Raw genomic sequence first — 15,141 nt, forward strand, 5'->3', positions numbered from 1 at the left:
AAAGGGATGACTTCAGCTTTCCAGTGGTCAACTTTCTCTACGTGTCGGGCAATATCCCAACAGCTCCAGTCTTTGGTGTCTGCAATTTCATAGACCGCCTCCGTGGTCTTGTGGTAGAGCGTCCGCCCGGAGAGCGGAAGGCCCGGGGTTCGATCCCCGGCCGCGTCATACCAAAAGACGTTAAAAGATGGTACTTGTTGTTACCCTGTCTGGCGCTCGGCATTAAGGGGCCAAAACAAGGACTGGTCGGCTCGGAGTCAGTATACTGTGTCTGAGTGGGGTATCCATGTTAAACTGCGGCATGGTATCTCAGTGGGCTAGCACTATCAATCGGCATCAGTCCGGACTAGTACAAGCAGCCACACACACACATGCACGTGAATGCACGTCGCTATATAAGTGCAATAATCTTGGACGCGACGTTAAACCCCATTTCACCTCACCTCACCTCATAACCTTTGAGGTTCAATCGAGCTCTTTCTACGAAGATTTCAAAGAGCCTAATACAACTCTTGCTCAAAAGTTGTTTGAACCAAGTTTGAACATTCAAAGCCTTAGTAAAACTTTCAACATGTTTCAGGTGGACATGTCGAGGATATTTCCAGGGTCAAAGGTTGTGTCCGGTGTGGTTCCCTGTTTTGACTTGTGCTTTTGGGGGGTGAAAAAGTGAGGTGTCTTTGCGTGTGTTTGTGATGGGAGCAACCAGTGCCTCTCACCATTTCGCTAACACCTCGTTTCGTCATAATTTGATTGCGATTCACAAACACATGTTCATGACGTAGTCGTAATCGTACAATAGACGGAAATTTCTTATGATTATGCGTTTTGTCACTTCTATTTGCGTTCTTTTAGTTATGTGTAAATATCATAGTACAGCTTTAGTGTGGTTTTGTTGTTTGGTGATGTTGTAAAACATAAATATCACAGCAATTCGTCGGTGTGGTGTTGATGTTTGGTGTTGTGGAAAAGCATCAATATCAATGCATTGCGTCGGTGTGGTGTTGATGTTTGGTGTTGTGGAAAAACATCAGTATCACTGCATTGCGGCAGTGTGGTGTTGATGTTTTGTGTTGTGGAAAAACATCAGTATCACTGCATTGCGGCAGTGTGGTGTTGATGTTTTGTGTTGTGGAAAAACATCAGTATCACTGCATTGCGGCAGTGTGGTGTTGATGTTTGAATGAAACTTTAATTATACTTTAATCCAAGGACGTGATGCCGGAAACATTGTAAATTCATTTGAATCTTTGGTAATGGTTTTTAATGTCACGAGAATATTTACAGAACGGAAACTAGTGTCAGTATTGTTTAATTACAGGTTTATCATGGCACCAGAAACATTGAAACACTTCAGGCGTCACATGGGGTGTGAATTTATCCAATCAGAACAGACTTCGGTGTTGACTTCAAGGGGAGGCCGTTCTCGTGACACTTCGCGGGGTTGGTCGGCTCCAGGTCAGGCTTGAAACATTTCACTTTGGCAAAGAGGCACCTTGGGATAAAGAAACTTTGTGTCAGGAAAAAAAAAATAATACAAAGAAGCGCAGAGGTTCGTCTATCACTAAAACACATGTCATCAACTACAGTAATATGTTCATAAACACCACATATGTCTGTGTGTCTCTGTGTGTGTCTGTCTCTCTGTGTGGGTTTGTCTGTGTTTCTGTATGAGTCTGTCTGCGTCTCTGTTTGTCTGTGTGTATGAGAGAGAGAGAAAGAGAGAGAGAGAGAGAGAGAGAGAGAGAGAGTATGTGCCTCTGTGTGTTTGTGGGTGGGTATTGGTGTGGGTGTGAGTGTTTGTAGGGGTGGGGGTGTGTGAGGGGATGTGAGTGTGTGGGTGGGTATTGGTGAGGGTGTGGGTGTATATGTGTGTGGATGTGGGTGTGTTGGGTATTGGTGTGGGTGTGAGTGGGTGTGGGTGTGGGTGTAGGTGTAGGTGTAGGTGTGTGTTCATGTGGGTGTGGATGGGTATTGGTGTGTGGGGGGTGTTGGTATGGGTGTAAGATTGTGCGTGGGTGTCTGGGAGTGTGCGGGTGTGTGGGAGTGGATATGAGTGTGGGTGTTGATGTTTGGGTGTGTGGATGTGTGTGTGTGGAGGGGGTATTGGGGTGTGTGTGTGTGTGTGTGTGTGCATGTGCGGGGTTGTTATTGGTGTGTTGGGTGAGTGTGTGTGTGTGTGGGGGGGGGGGGGGGGATATCTCTACGTATATTCTATTTGTTTGTTTATTGTTTAACGACGCAAATATTCCAATTTCAGGTGAGGGTCGTGAAAAAAAAAGAAGAAATTTAGGAAGGACATGGCAGAATTGGGAAGTAAGTAGTCTATATTGAAACGTTTTGTGTAATTTTACATACAAATTATTCAAGAAATACTTTTTTTAAGAGAAGGGTCTTGAAAAATACGACTATTTGGGGATGTCAGCTGAATTGGACTAACTTTACAAAATGCCTTTGTCTCAGGCCCGCCTTTATTGAATGACTAATCAGTTACGTTTATTTAGTATTTCGTTTAATCAGATCAACCGCAAACAACGGCAACGGTCTTACTGGTTCGTGTACACCTTCCCGTCCGTGGCACAAATGTCGGAGTCTACGTGATTCCCACAGATGATGGTGTTGATGTTGTCACAGAAAACGTCTTTGATCAGGTCATATCCCGGGTCATGGCCCCAGGTGACGGTGCTTGGAGGAATGGTGGTCATGTGACTGTCTTGGGGTTGCGTGCCGCACGCTCCTTCGTAATCCAACTTAATGGTAGATGATGGTTGGCAGCTGGCCTTGGCAAACACGCAGCTGGATGTGGATGGGAAAATACAGCCCATTCAATAGTATTCATACAGTAAAACGGAAAATATTGTTGAATGGGAAAGTAAGATATTCATGAAATAACACTGAATGGAGAGTAATATATTCATCTTGTAATGGGGAATGGAAAAGTAGGCTATAAATGTGATATAAATGTGATGAAAGTGAATTGCAAACTAGCATATGCTTTTTTAATATTGAATTGAAAAGCTGACATCAAACTGACACGCCGTGGTATGACTAGAATACTGCCCAAAGCGGCGTTAAACTCACTCACTCACAATAGATATTGCTTTCTACAGAAACTTTATATATATATATATATATATATATATATATATGAACAGAGGTTCCAAGAGGAATATATTTTATATGTATTTGATATGGGTATGCACAACCGTATAGATGCATCTTATTATTTTCATGGGTCGAAGTTTGACGTTAACCTGATTATTATGACGAGAAACAAAACAAAAGTGGAGCACCAGTGACTTTTAACGTAACTATTTGAGAAATCTGACATTTTTTAGGTTAAAGTTAAACATCCTTTCAGATTTGTAACGAGCGACTGATGTTACAGGTTAATTCACATTCGTCACCACTCGCTCCTTTCCGTAACCTGCAAGAAGACTCGTCCGCCTATCGATGAATGTTATGTGCGAAAATACGACAAACCAATCAGAATGCGCGTATGATTTCAAGTTCTTCGTCAAAGAATCCCTCAGAAATAATTTTTGATTTTACATATGTCTTGCATCTAAAAATATACCCAAGATACAGTTTAATGTGTTCAATCATACTGTATAACTCCGTACGTCCCGATGTGCTTTAAATTGCATCTGAAATATATGTAATATATGGGGAAATGTAGGTGAACCGTTTCGCAACGAATTGACAATTGTTTTAGGTATGCCCGTTTGCGCTAAGACGGAACCCGGTCGCAAATATGGCCATGAGAGGGGCACGAGTCGCTATTCGGCTTGTCCCGGAATCACACGAGTTGTTCACGAATGGTTAATTCACTCTAGAGTGAATTTTAAGGTATTGATTTGAGCCTGCTGCACCGGCACACGATGCTTGTGATTTGACTGCTTCTAATTGCATCCACAAAACATTTAGGCCTACTCATATTCGATTATTCGGCCCTGAACACACTCACTGGTCGGGGTAGGTGACTTGGTCGGTGCCACACATTGTCTCGTCGTCTGTGACTTTGTGATGACTGCAGTCAAACTTCAAGATGGCGGCGCACATCGTGGCGGAGAAAGGATGTTTTGGTATGTGGGCGAGGGCCTGATCCACTGACTGGGTCGGCTTCGCTAGTGTCCATTGAATCTCGGTCAGAAGAACTACAAACATTTTTTAGTTGCACTATACTTGGGTTGCACTACATAGACACGAGTAACACTACTGGAATACTTAGGTAACACTCAACGATAGGCGCATTTAGCTTACACTATACTACCGGTGCACTTAAGTAGCACAGTACTGTAGGTACACTTGGTTTACACTAGACTGCTGGTATACTTCCGTAGCACTACACTGTAGATACACCAAACCTATGTTCAATGGACGTCAAGCCTGTTTCATCTACGTCAAGCTTATGTACAATGTTCGTCAAGGCTATGTACGAGGTCCATTCAATATATAATCAGCCTAACCTATTTGCTACTGCTCCTCACTTCTTCTTTTTCCACATAATCACCATTGAGGTCTATGCACTTTGTCCAGCGATGTGTGAGAGCTAAAAGCCCGTTGTGATAGAAACCATGGGGTTGTTCGTGTAACCACCCCTCCACTGCTGTCGTGAGTTCATCATCGGACGGGAAATGACGTCCACGCAGTTCTTTCTTCAAGTTTGGGAAGAGAAACTAGTCGCTTGGTGCCAGGTCTGGTGAGTAAGGTGGATGAGGCAATACTTTGAACCCGTTCCGCTTCACTGCGGCAACCGCAAGTCGACAGGTGTGCACTCTGGCATTATCATGTTGGAGCAGCACACCTTTTGTGATCTTTCCACGACGTTTGGCAAGAATAGCAGTCCGCAAATGGTCCAGGAGATCGGAGTAGTACTCTCCAGTAATAGTCTGGCCACGTGGCAAGTAGTCAATGAGCAAGACCCCTTTGGTATCCAAAAAGATGGTTGCCATGACTTTGCCAGCCGATGGTTGAGTCTTAAACTTTTTGGGACGGGGTGAAGCAAAGCCAGTCCACTGCTTACTCTGTTCTTTGGTTTCTGGGTCATAGTGGTGTACCCAGGTTTCATCACCAGTTGCAATTCTCTCCATAAAGTTGTCTGCATCCCGACTGCATTGCGTCAAAAGTGCCTGACACATTGAAGCACGTACAGCCTTCTGATCATCACTCGGGACGACATTTCGGGACCCATCGGGCAGACAGCTTCCTCATACCCAGACGATCATGCAAAATGGTATGGACTCTTCCCTCTGAAATGTCCAAGGCCTTGGCCATTTCTGACACCTTCATTCGCCTGTCTTTGACAACCAGTTGTCTCACAGCTTCACTGGTTTGGTCATTGGTCACCTCGACAGGCCTGCCAGGGCGTTGCTCATCTTCCAGGTTCACCCGACCCCTCTTAAATTCTGCAACCCAGAATTTGACCTGTGCATACGAAGGTGCACTGTCACCATAAACATCTGACAATTCATCATGTATCTCCTTTCCCGGTTTCCCTTTTAAGTAGAGGTACCTAATAACAGCCCTGTATTCAACCTTTGACGGAAATTTGGCAGAATCTACCCTTGCCATCTTTATAGATCACGTGTGTGACTTCAAATACAATTTCCTCAGTGAAACTTTGTCTATGCACGTGACATACATTGGTGCACAGCACGTGACAAACATGCAACCGTTAAGATCTGATAAATAGCTTAGGCTGGTTATATATTGAATGGCCCTGGTATCATCTACGCCAAACCTATGTTCAATGGATGTCAAGCCTGTCTCGTCTAGAAACACCACGGTACAAGTATGTCAAACATCCGACTAGTTTACGTGAACAATTGGTCTTCTCCGGTCATCTTGTCATATTTACGCCTGACCTGTCTACGCCCAATTCATGTCTAGTCTTATCAGTCTATATCTCATCTACGTTTACCGACTTATCTGACCTGATCTCCAGTTACTTTCAAACGTGGGTAGTTTTAGCATGGCACAAGTCAGAAATTGTTAGGTCAAATGGAAACCTGGCGTAAAACAATATTAACATCACGTGGCACAGTCAAAGACGTCGAGGCCAGACTCACCAAGAGATAGCCCCAGAATCAGCAGTCCTCGGGAACAGTGCATGGTTAGTTCCAGGTGTGAAGAGGTCAGCGTGGCGTATACCTGAAGACAAACTGGCAATGCTGACCTCTTTAGATAAGCCCAGAATATATGCCATATATAGCATGATATTGCTTCATTCACTTAAAGGCTTGGGATTACTTTTGTTTGTTTGTTGTTTAACGCCGCACTCAGACAATCCAGTGATTGACAACATCAGCATCGATCCACGTAATTGGGATCGATGAAATGCATCAACCAAGTCAGCGAGCATGACCACCCGTCACCTCTTACGACAAGTATAGTCACCTTTTAGGGCAAGCATGGGTTGCTGAAGACCTATTCTACCCGGATCTCCTTCTTTGTACCCAATAAACATCAACATGGTTCATTGATCTGATCCTTCCTTGTAAAAGTCGCAGCAACATGGTCCATTGTTTGGGTCCTTCCTTGTATCAAAGAACCATATGGCTGTGATGTTTATTGGCACATGCCAGTCATCAGGATGTGTCACATGGACGCATGTTTCACAGGTGTAATGTGCAAAGTTTGACCTTTGTTTGCTACAGCCAAAGTAGACACAATTTATGGATAACATCTTTAATTACTGTAAAGGCGAGTTTTGGTATAGATCCTTATACTGTTGTCAAGCAAGGCTATCCGCGTTCAGCAACTGTGTCTGATGCAACTGGTCATTTCATTCTTACATCTAAACGGGTGTTCCCTTAAATACTCTGCCTCGTAGGTATGTCTCTTTCTAGCAAAACGTGTTTCCTCAAACTGTGGATAGCCAGCTCCACGCCTCACTACACCTGGATGTACTCTATGCCATCTAGAAATAACACACACAATAACATAACAAGCTTGTTTATTGTAAAGCCAGCAATACAGTTATCTATGACCAACGTTGACATGTCTTCCATCTACATCTCATACACATGTGTCTATTGTTAAAAGGACACACGCCCATGTGAAGGACATTCTGCACGACACACATCAGGACACATGTCCATATGATGGACATACAGCACGACACATATCAGGAGATCTGGTAGTCTGGTTTCAGCTTTTTCTTCTCTCCATATCTGTTTGGTCTGTCATAGTCGATTCCTGGTTCATACCTTGGCTTCAGTTGTCTTGGTTCTCTCAATGTCACCACATCTTCAACTGCCTTCATAAACGCCTCACGCTGAAATTGAATCAGAGAAATGTGACACAGCACGACAGATGTAATACAGAAACTGACAGATGTGTTACAGAAACTGACAGATGTGATACAGAAACTGACAGATGTGATACAGAAACTGATAGATGTGTTACAGAAACTGACAGATGTGTTACAGAAACAGAAATGTGTAACACAGAAACTGAAACATGTGATACAGAAACTGACAGATGTGTTACAGAAACAGAAACGTGATACAGAAACTGAAACATGTGATACAGAAACTGACAGATGTGATGCAGGAACTGACAGAAATGATACAGAAACTGAAATATGTGATACAGAAACTGAAACATGTTATACAGAAACTGATAGATGTGTTACAGAAACAGAAACGTGATACAGAAACTGACAGGTGTGACACAGAAACTGAGAGATGGGATGCAGGAACTGACAGAAATGATACAGAAACTGAAATGTGTGATACAGAAACTGAAACATGTTATACAGAAACTGATAGATGTGTTACAGAAACAGAAACGTGATACAGAAACTGAAACATGTGATACAGAAACTGACAGATGTGTTACAGAAACTGACAGGTGTGACACAGAAACTGAGAGATGGGATGCAGGAACTGACAGAAATGATACAGAAACTGAAATGTGTGATACAGAAACTGAAACATGTGATACAGACAGATGTGATACATAAACTGACAGATGTGATACATAAACTGACAGATGTGATACAAAAACTGACAGAAGTGATACAGAAACTGAAATGTGTGATACAGAAACTGACAGATGTGTTACAGAAACTGACAGATGTGATACAAAAACTGACAGATGTGATACAGAAACTGACAGAACTGATACAGAAACTGACAGATGTGATACAGAAACTGACAGATGTGATACAGAAACTGAAACGTGTGATACATTAACTGACAGAAGTGATGGTAGCCATACGACCAAAAGGAAACTCACAGACTCGGAAGGTGTGTCGTCTTCTGCCCTGTCATAGAAGACACTGGTCAGTCCACTCTCCACACACCGCTGGGCCAGCACTCGGCCAACGTTCTCTGCTGCGGACACATCTGAGGTGCTGTAACAGACAGAACAGTATGTGTTGTCAATCAAGCAATACCTGGAGTTTCCATGTGATCACCACCCACCTGTTCCCAGACTGTCTACGTCATCATACACATGTACAGCTGTTCCCGGAAGTCTACATCATCACCCACCTGTACAGCTGTTCCCGAACTAACTACGTCATCACCCAACTGTACAGACGTTCTCAGACTAACTACATCATCACCCACCTGTAAAGCTGTTCCAGGACTGCCTACGTCATTATCCACCTGTACAGCTGTTCCTGGACTAACTACGTCATCACCCATCTGTACAGCTGTTCCCGGACTAACTACATCATCACCCACCTGTAAAGCTGTTCCAGGACTGCCTACGTCATCATCCACCTGTACAGCTGTTCCTGGACTAACGACGTCATCACTCACCTGTACAGCTGTTCCTGGACTAACGAAGCATCACCCACCTGTACAGCTGTTCCAGGACTAACGACGTCATCACCCACCTGTACAGCTGTTCCTGGACTAACGACGTCATCACTCACCTGTACAGCTGTTCCTGGACTAACGAAGCATCACCCACCTGTACAGCTGTTCCTGGACTAACGAAGCATCACCCACCTGTACAGCTGTTCCTGGACTAACGACGTCATCACCCACCTGTACAGCTGTTCCTGGACTAACGACGTCATCACCCACCTGTACAGCTGTTCCTGGACTAACGACGTCATCACCCACCTGTACAGCTGTTCCTGGACTAACTACGTCATCACCCATCTGTACAGCTGTTCCCGGACTAACTACGTCATCACCCATCTGTACAGCTGTTCCCGGACTAACGACATCATCACCCACCTGTACAGCTGTTCCTGGACTAACGACATCATCACCCACCTGTACAGCTGTTCCTGGACTAACGACGTCATCACCCACCTGTACAGCTGTTCCTGGACTAACGACGTCATCACCCATCTGTACAGCTGTTCCCGGACTAACTGCGTCATCACCCATCTGTACAGCTGTTGCCGGACTAACTACGTCATCACCCACCTGTACAGCTGTTCCTGGACTAACTACGTCATCACTCACTGGTACTGCTGTTACTGGACTAACTAGTTCATCACCAAACCTGTACAGCTGTTCCTGGACTAACTACGTCATCACCCACCGGTACTGCTGTTTCTGGACTAACTACATCATCACCAAACCTGTACAGCTGTTCCTGGACTATGTCATCACCCACCTGTACAGTTGTTCCTGGACTCCCTCTGTCTCCACCTACCTGTACAGCTGTTCCCAGACTGCCCATGTCATCACCCACCTACCTGTACAGCTGTTCCCAGACCGCCCATGTCATCACCCACCTACCTGTACAGCTGTTCCTGGACCACCCATGTCATCACCCACCTACCTGTACAGCTGTTCCCGGACCGCCCATGTCATCACCCACCTACCTGTACAGCTGTTCCTGGACCACCCATGTCATCATCCACCTACCTGTACAGCTGTTCCCGGACTGCCTCTGTCTCCACCCACCTGTACAGTTGTTCCAGGACTCCCTCTGTCTCCACCTACCTGTACAGCTGTTCCTGGACCACCCATGTCATCATCCACCTACCTGTACAGCTGTTCCCGGACTGCCTCTGTCTCCACCCACCTGTACAGTTGTTCCTGGACTCCCTCTGTCTCCACCTACCTGTACAGCTGTTCCCGGACCGCCCATGTCATCACCCACCTACCTGTACAGCTGTTCCTTGACCACCCATGTCATCACCCACCTACCTGTACAGCTGTTCCCGGACCGCCCATGTCATCACCCACCTACCTGTACAGCTGTTCCTGGACCACCCATGTCATCACCCACCTACCTGTACAGCTGTTCCCGGACCGCCCATGTCATCACCCACCTACCTGTACAGCTGTTCCCGGACCGCCCACTCCCGTGTAGATGCTGACACAACTGTCTCCCCATTCATGTGCTCCACCCAAGCTGATGTGTGGCGAGCACTTCTCTCAAAAAACAACCTGGGTGAAAACAATAGTGTCTGGTATTCTTTCAAGTCTCTATATATATATATATATATATATATATATATATATATATATACAGATGCTAACATCACAACCCCCCCATAGCAACATATATTCATAGACAGAAATTCATACTAACTGCTGAAGAAGTTGTTGGCCTATAGGGTAATACTGAGACCAACAATGTTCCCAGGCAGAAAACAGGAATTGTTCAACTGTGTCATGTTAACAGCCAGTATATCAGTAGTGTTCTGTGGTGTCATGTTAACAGCTAATATATCACTAGTGTTCAATTGTGTCAGGTTAACAGCTAGTATATCACTAATGTTCAATGGTGTCATGTTAACAGCCAATATATCACTAGTGTTCAATTGTGTCAGGTTAACAGCTAGTATATCACTTCTGTTCAATGGTGTCATGTTAACAGCCAATATATCACTACTGTTCAATGGTATCATGTTCACAGCCAATATATAACTATTGTTCAATGGTATCATATATCACTATGTTCATGTTAACAGCCAATTTATCATCAATGATCCATGGTATCATGTGAAAAGCTATAACCACATTGTTGACAGTAAATATATAATTGAAACAAACATCAACTTACTTGTGATAGAAATTCTTTCTGGGATATTGCAGAATCCAACCTTGTCTTTTCCTTGCAATTCCCATTGTTTCTAAATTTCTGAAACACACAGTGAATGCGACTAAAGAGATTGTTTTCATGATATAATATTCCATTCAAAACAATGCCATGATAAAATCATATTCTTTTCTGATTCCTGCAAAAGAATTAAAACTTTGATGGATAAAAAAACAACACATGCCAAGAGGGCACTCACCAAAAACAGCCGGCACAACGATAAGGGTATTGTTGCAAGTGTCAAATTTTGTTTCTAAAGGTTTGCCTATATGCATGGTGGGATAATTATTCTGGAGAGCTAAGCAGAATGATTCTTTCCTCTAGATGAACCTTAGAACACTGAGAACCCTAGATACGGCATCTTCCTGAGGCAAGGGAGTTAACTCAGAGTCAATGTCCAGTTCCCAACCTTGCCGAACAAGGCAGCAATTACAGTGTTCCCATGTACCGGTAATTACCAGTTTTGTACCGGTAAAATTAGGCTTGGACCGGCTTGGACCGGTACTTCATGTGACTGCTACTCCCTGTGGACCGGCATATAGTACCTTATAAATCTTTGTTGAACAAGCATATTATATTCATAAAAGTATATTTTTGAACGAAGTCAGTTTGTTACCATCAGGTTTTTTTTAGTGCAAGTAAATAACATTTTGCTTTGCTTTGAGGTTAAATATATATTTCTTGCGACTTATATATAATATTCAAAAAAGAGACAGAAAATTGTAACTGAACTTGACTGAACGTGCAAATAAGTTACTTCAGAGAGTTACATCATTGCATTGAACATGATGTTGACAGAATTAAAACCAAGTAATTTTCATACGTTTTTTATTTGTTGAAAGTTGGGGCTGACAAAAATTAGGGGGACTGATAATTTTTAGAGTTGCAAGTCCAGGTCTGCCAGTTTCAAAAACCAGTGGGAACACTGAAATATGGAGTTATATTTTAGCTGGACTACCGAGTCTATGCATAGTCCAATCAAAATAGCAGAACAAAATAGACATTGGGTTCATAAACAACATGGCGACTGCCGTGCAGATATGGTCGATTGCAGGATTTGCAGGGCACATGTGCACTGGGCGTCGACAGAAAATTTCCAAATGTTCTCATGTTTTAATCAAGGTGCTCAAGTGATTTGATGTGCTTTGCAAGGTAAGCATGGTAAGATTCACTTCATTACAATATAGATCACCATTCTGTTTGAAGCAAATGCAAGTGGAAGGAGAGCTGGGAACTTATTGGTCAATCGGAGGGACATAGAAGGGGCGTAAATCCCACAAGTGGCGCTACAATTGAATCACGAAATTCCAGCCTAGTTCGGCAAGTGTGGAAACTGGACTTTTATCGTCAGTTAACTAACTTGCCCCGAGAAGATGAATATATGGTTACTATGGTTACAGCAGTGCCATACCTTCTGCTCCTACAGACTCACCTGGGGTTTTTGTTCAGGAACACTGGGTTTACTTTGAAGTCTTTGTTAGGGCTGTCATCATGGTATCTCAAACATGTGCTCCCAAAACCTGCACAAAAAATGCAAAGTGATGTAGAATACAGAGAAGTTTCATACTTGGTCAACATATACAGTGTACATGCCAACAGGTATTTATGTCACAGTCAGTGTGTAAAATGGGATTCACTTTGTAAATTGCCTAAATAATTATGTCAATTTACAATTTGACTGAAAAATCTGTTCTTTTTTTTGACAGTTTGACAAAAAATGATAAAGATGCTCAATATGCCTTAAAAACATCACAATAATTTAATTATGTAAGGATAAGATATGGATGAACAACATGATTATTACAATTAGGAGAACACTTCGGCGTAGGTTCTAACACTGTTATGAAGCAAGACACATCGCATGCTTAATAATGGTGTAAGAACCTACATTAAAACGTCGCTCTTAATTGTAATAATGACGTTTTTCATCCACATAGCTTATCCTTACTTACTACTCAAACATCTAAATGCCTCTCAAAGAAGTTAATCTAAATATGCTAGGATTAGATGTGCTTTTCAGTTGGCATCTATCAGTATGTTTGTCACAGAAGCTTTTCTGAATGTAACTGTGGGTAAGCATGGTAAGTGAATCTGGCGATCGACTGATACACAATCCTTTTATCTAACAGTTGTAATATACACACTCATTTTATCTAATAGCTATAATATATGCATTGATTTTATGTCAATGGCGTATTTATAGTTTTTGTTGAGTACATGTATCTGATACCCTAGGATTTGATTTGTCCACATATTTCAGTAGATTTTAAGTGTATTTTACTCTTAAGCTCTGTTTAATACACAGGGTTGTATCTCTACACATGATACAAAGACCAGCTCAAAGGCTGATACCCAGGGTCAGTAATGAGGACAAGGCTTTAATCCTGTTAATCCCATCTTCCCGAGACAAGGGCGTCAACTGACTATAAAAGTCCAGTTTCAACCCTTGCCGAACTGGGCTGGAATTTCATGGCTTGATCTTTACGCCACCAGTAGCTATTACGAGGTATGTCCCTTCTATGTCCCTCCTATTGACCAATCAGATTACATCTCTCATATCACTTGCATTTGCTCCAAACAAAATGGAGGTGCCAAGTCAAGACGATCTGATGGATATTCAAGACATGTATTGTAATAAACCAGGTCTTACCCTGCAAGGTGTATCAAATCACTTGAACACCTTGATAACAAACGTGAAAACATTTGCAAAATATCTGTCGATGCCCAGCTTTGCAAAGCCTTCAGTCGACAAAAATCTGCATGTTGAAATCCATTTTGTTTTCAAACCGGATGTCTAGCGGTTTTGATGAGACTGTGCAATGACTCATTAGTCCAGCCAAAATGTAACTCCAGAATTCCACCCTAATTCAGCATGGCTTAGAGTTTTACATTATTGCATTGAATGCAACTTAAAAATAATATTTATGTGCCCCGTCTGGGACATCTGCTGAGTGAGTGAGTTTGGTTTTACGACGCTTTTAGCAATATTCCAGCAATATCACGGCGGGGGACACCAGAAATGGGCTTCACACATTGTACCCATGTCGGGAATCGAACCAGGGTCTTCGGCGTAACCACTAGGCTACCCGACCGCCCCAAAGGAAGCAAGAGCATTGATCAAGTGACGTTTGCAACTTGCTGAACGACACATGGCAAAGCATGTAGCAGGTGGGCACACATCAGAATATAGTTGCCTAAACACTGCATATTTCCCATGTCGGGAATCGAACCCGGGTCTTCGGCGTGACGAGCGAACGCTTTAACCACTAGGCTACCCGACCGCCCCGGACATCTGCTTAAGGGACCATAGGTTATTTTCTACTTAAATAGCTCCTGGAGAGTGCCAGAGCGCCAAAGACGAAGGGCCCTTCCTTGAGTAAATTTGGACTATGTTTTGGCGTGTACTGGAGAGTTAAATCCCTTGCCACAACGCTGTGGGTTTGACACTTTGAACAAAATAGTGCCAAGGGCATTTAGTTTAAAACACGAGATAAATCCCTGTTACTTTGAGCCAATAAAATTAGGTGATTTCCACAGCTTTTTAACATAACTTGATCTCTAATATCGTGGCGTTACAGTATCACCTTGTCTAACGTGTGTTTTACAGTGATCGAATACTGGACACTCGGCCTACGGTCATGTTTTACCCTGGATTCTCTGTCGCCAAGTTGTTGTGCAGGAAAATGACCCCGTGTCGATCCAAGCTGGACAAACCACCCTAGAGAATCTGGTAAACATTATGTGCACAGTATCCTTCAGCTCAGAGCTAAAGAACTTTTTAGTTTGTTTAGCTCTAAATTGTATTCGACATGCGTGAGAACACGCCGGAAGTCGCAGAGCTCCAGACAGCGTCTGAAGATAAATACACGCGCAGCCCTGGAGCGTTTGGCTGACAAGCGTTTGAAGGGAGGACTGCTGATTATGCAGTTTATACACATAGAATGTCGATAATTAGAAAGGAATATAACCGATCCAACCCGTTATTGCTGTCCGACGCCTTCAATATGTCGGTCATCTCAGAAAATGTCACTTTATTAATGTGCAAAAATGTCAAAATAGTTCAAAACAACTCGACTCTGTCATGTATTTATAGTCAATCTGACAAGGCATGGCAAGATT

General features: G+C 43.2%; 2 protein-coding genes across 2 annotated transcripts; both read right to left on the reverse strand.

The window, feature by feature from the left end:
* Nucleotides 1-1,246: 1,246 nt before the first annotated feature.
* On the reverse strand, nt 1,247-6,167 carry LOC124132081 (follistatin-like). Its single transcript, XM_046495714.2, has 4 exons — nt 6,069-6,167; nt 3,965-4,154; nt 2,548-2,793; nt 1,247-1,492 (listed from the first exon to the last, which is right to left on the reverse strand). The coding sequence occupies exons 1-4, from the start codon at nt 6,109-6,111 to the stop codon at nt 1,375-1,377; spliced, it is 597 nt and encodes a 198-aa protein (XP_046351670.2). The 5' UTR covers nt 6,112-6,167; the 3' UTR covers nt 1,247-1,374.
* A 771-nt stretch (nt 6,168-6,938) lies between these two features.
* LOC124131949 (39S ribosomal protein L18, mitochondrial-like) lies at nt 6,939-14,872 on the reverse strand. The gene is made up of 6 exons (XM_048396434.1): nt 14,670-14,872; nt 12,455-12,542; nt 10,987-11,064; nt 10,254-10,367; nt 8,242-8,359; nt 6,939-7,276 (listed from the first exon to the last, which is right to left on the reverse strand). The coding sequence occupies exons 1-6, from the start codon at nt 14,758-14,760 to the stop codon at nt 7,127-7,129; spliced, it is 639 nt and encodes a 212-aa protein (XP_048252391.1). The 5' UTR covers nt 14,761-14,872; the 3' UTR covers nt 6,939-7,126.
* Between the last annotated feature and the right edge of the window lie 269 nt (nt 14,873-15,141).

The sequence above is a fragment of the Haliotis rufescens genome, unplaced genomic scaffold (assembly GCF_023055435.1).
Source record: "Haliotis rufescens isolate VD_foot unplaced genomic scaffold, xgHalRufe1.0.p SCAF_15, whole genome shotgun sequence".
NCBI lineage: Eukaryota > Metazoa > Mollusca > Gastropoda > Lepetellida > Haliotidae > Haliotis > Haliotis rufescens.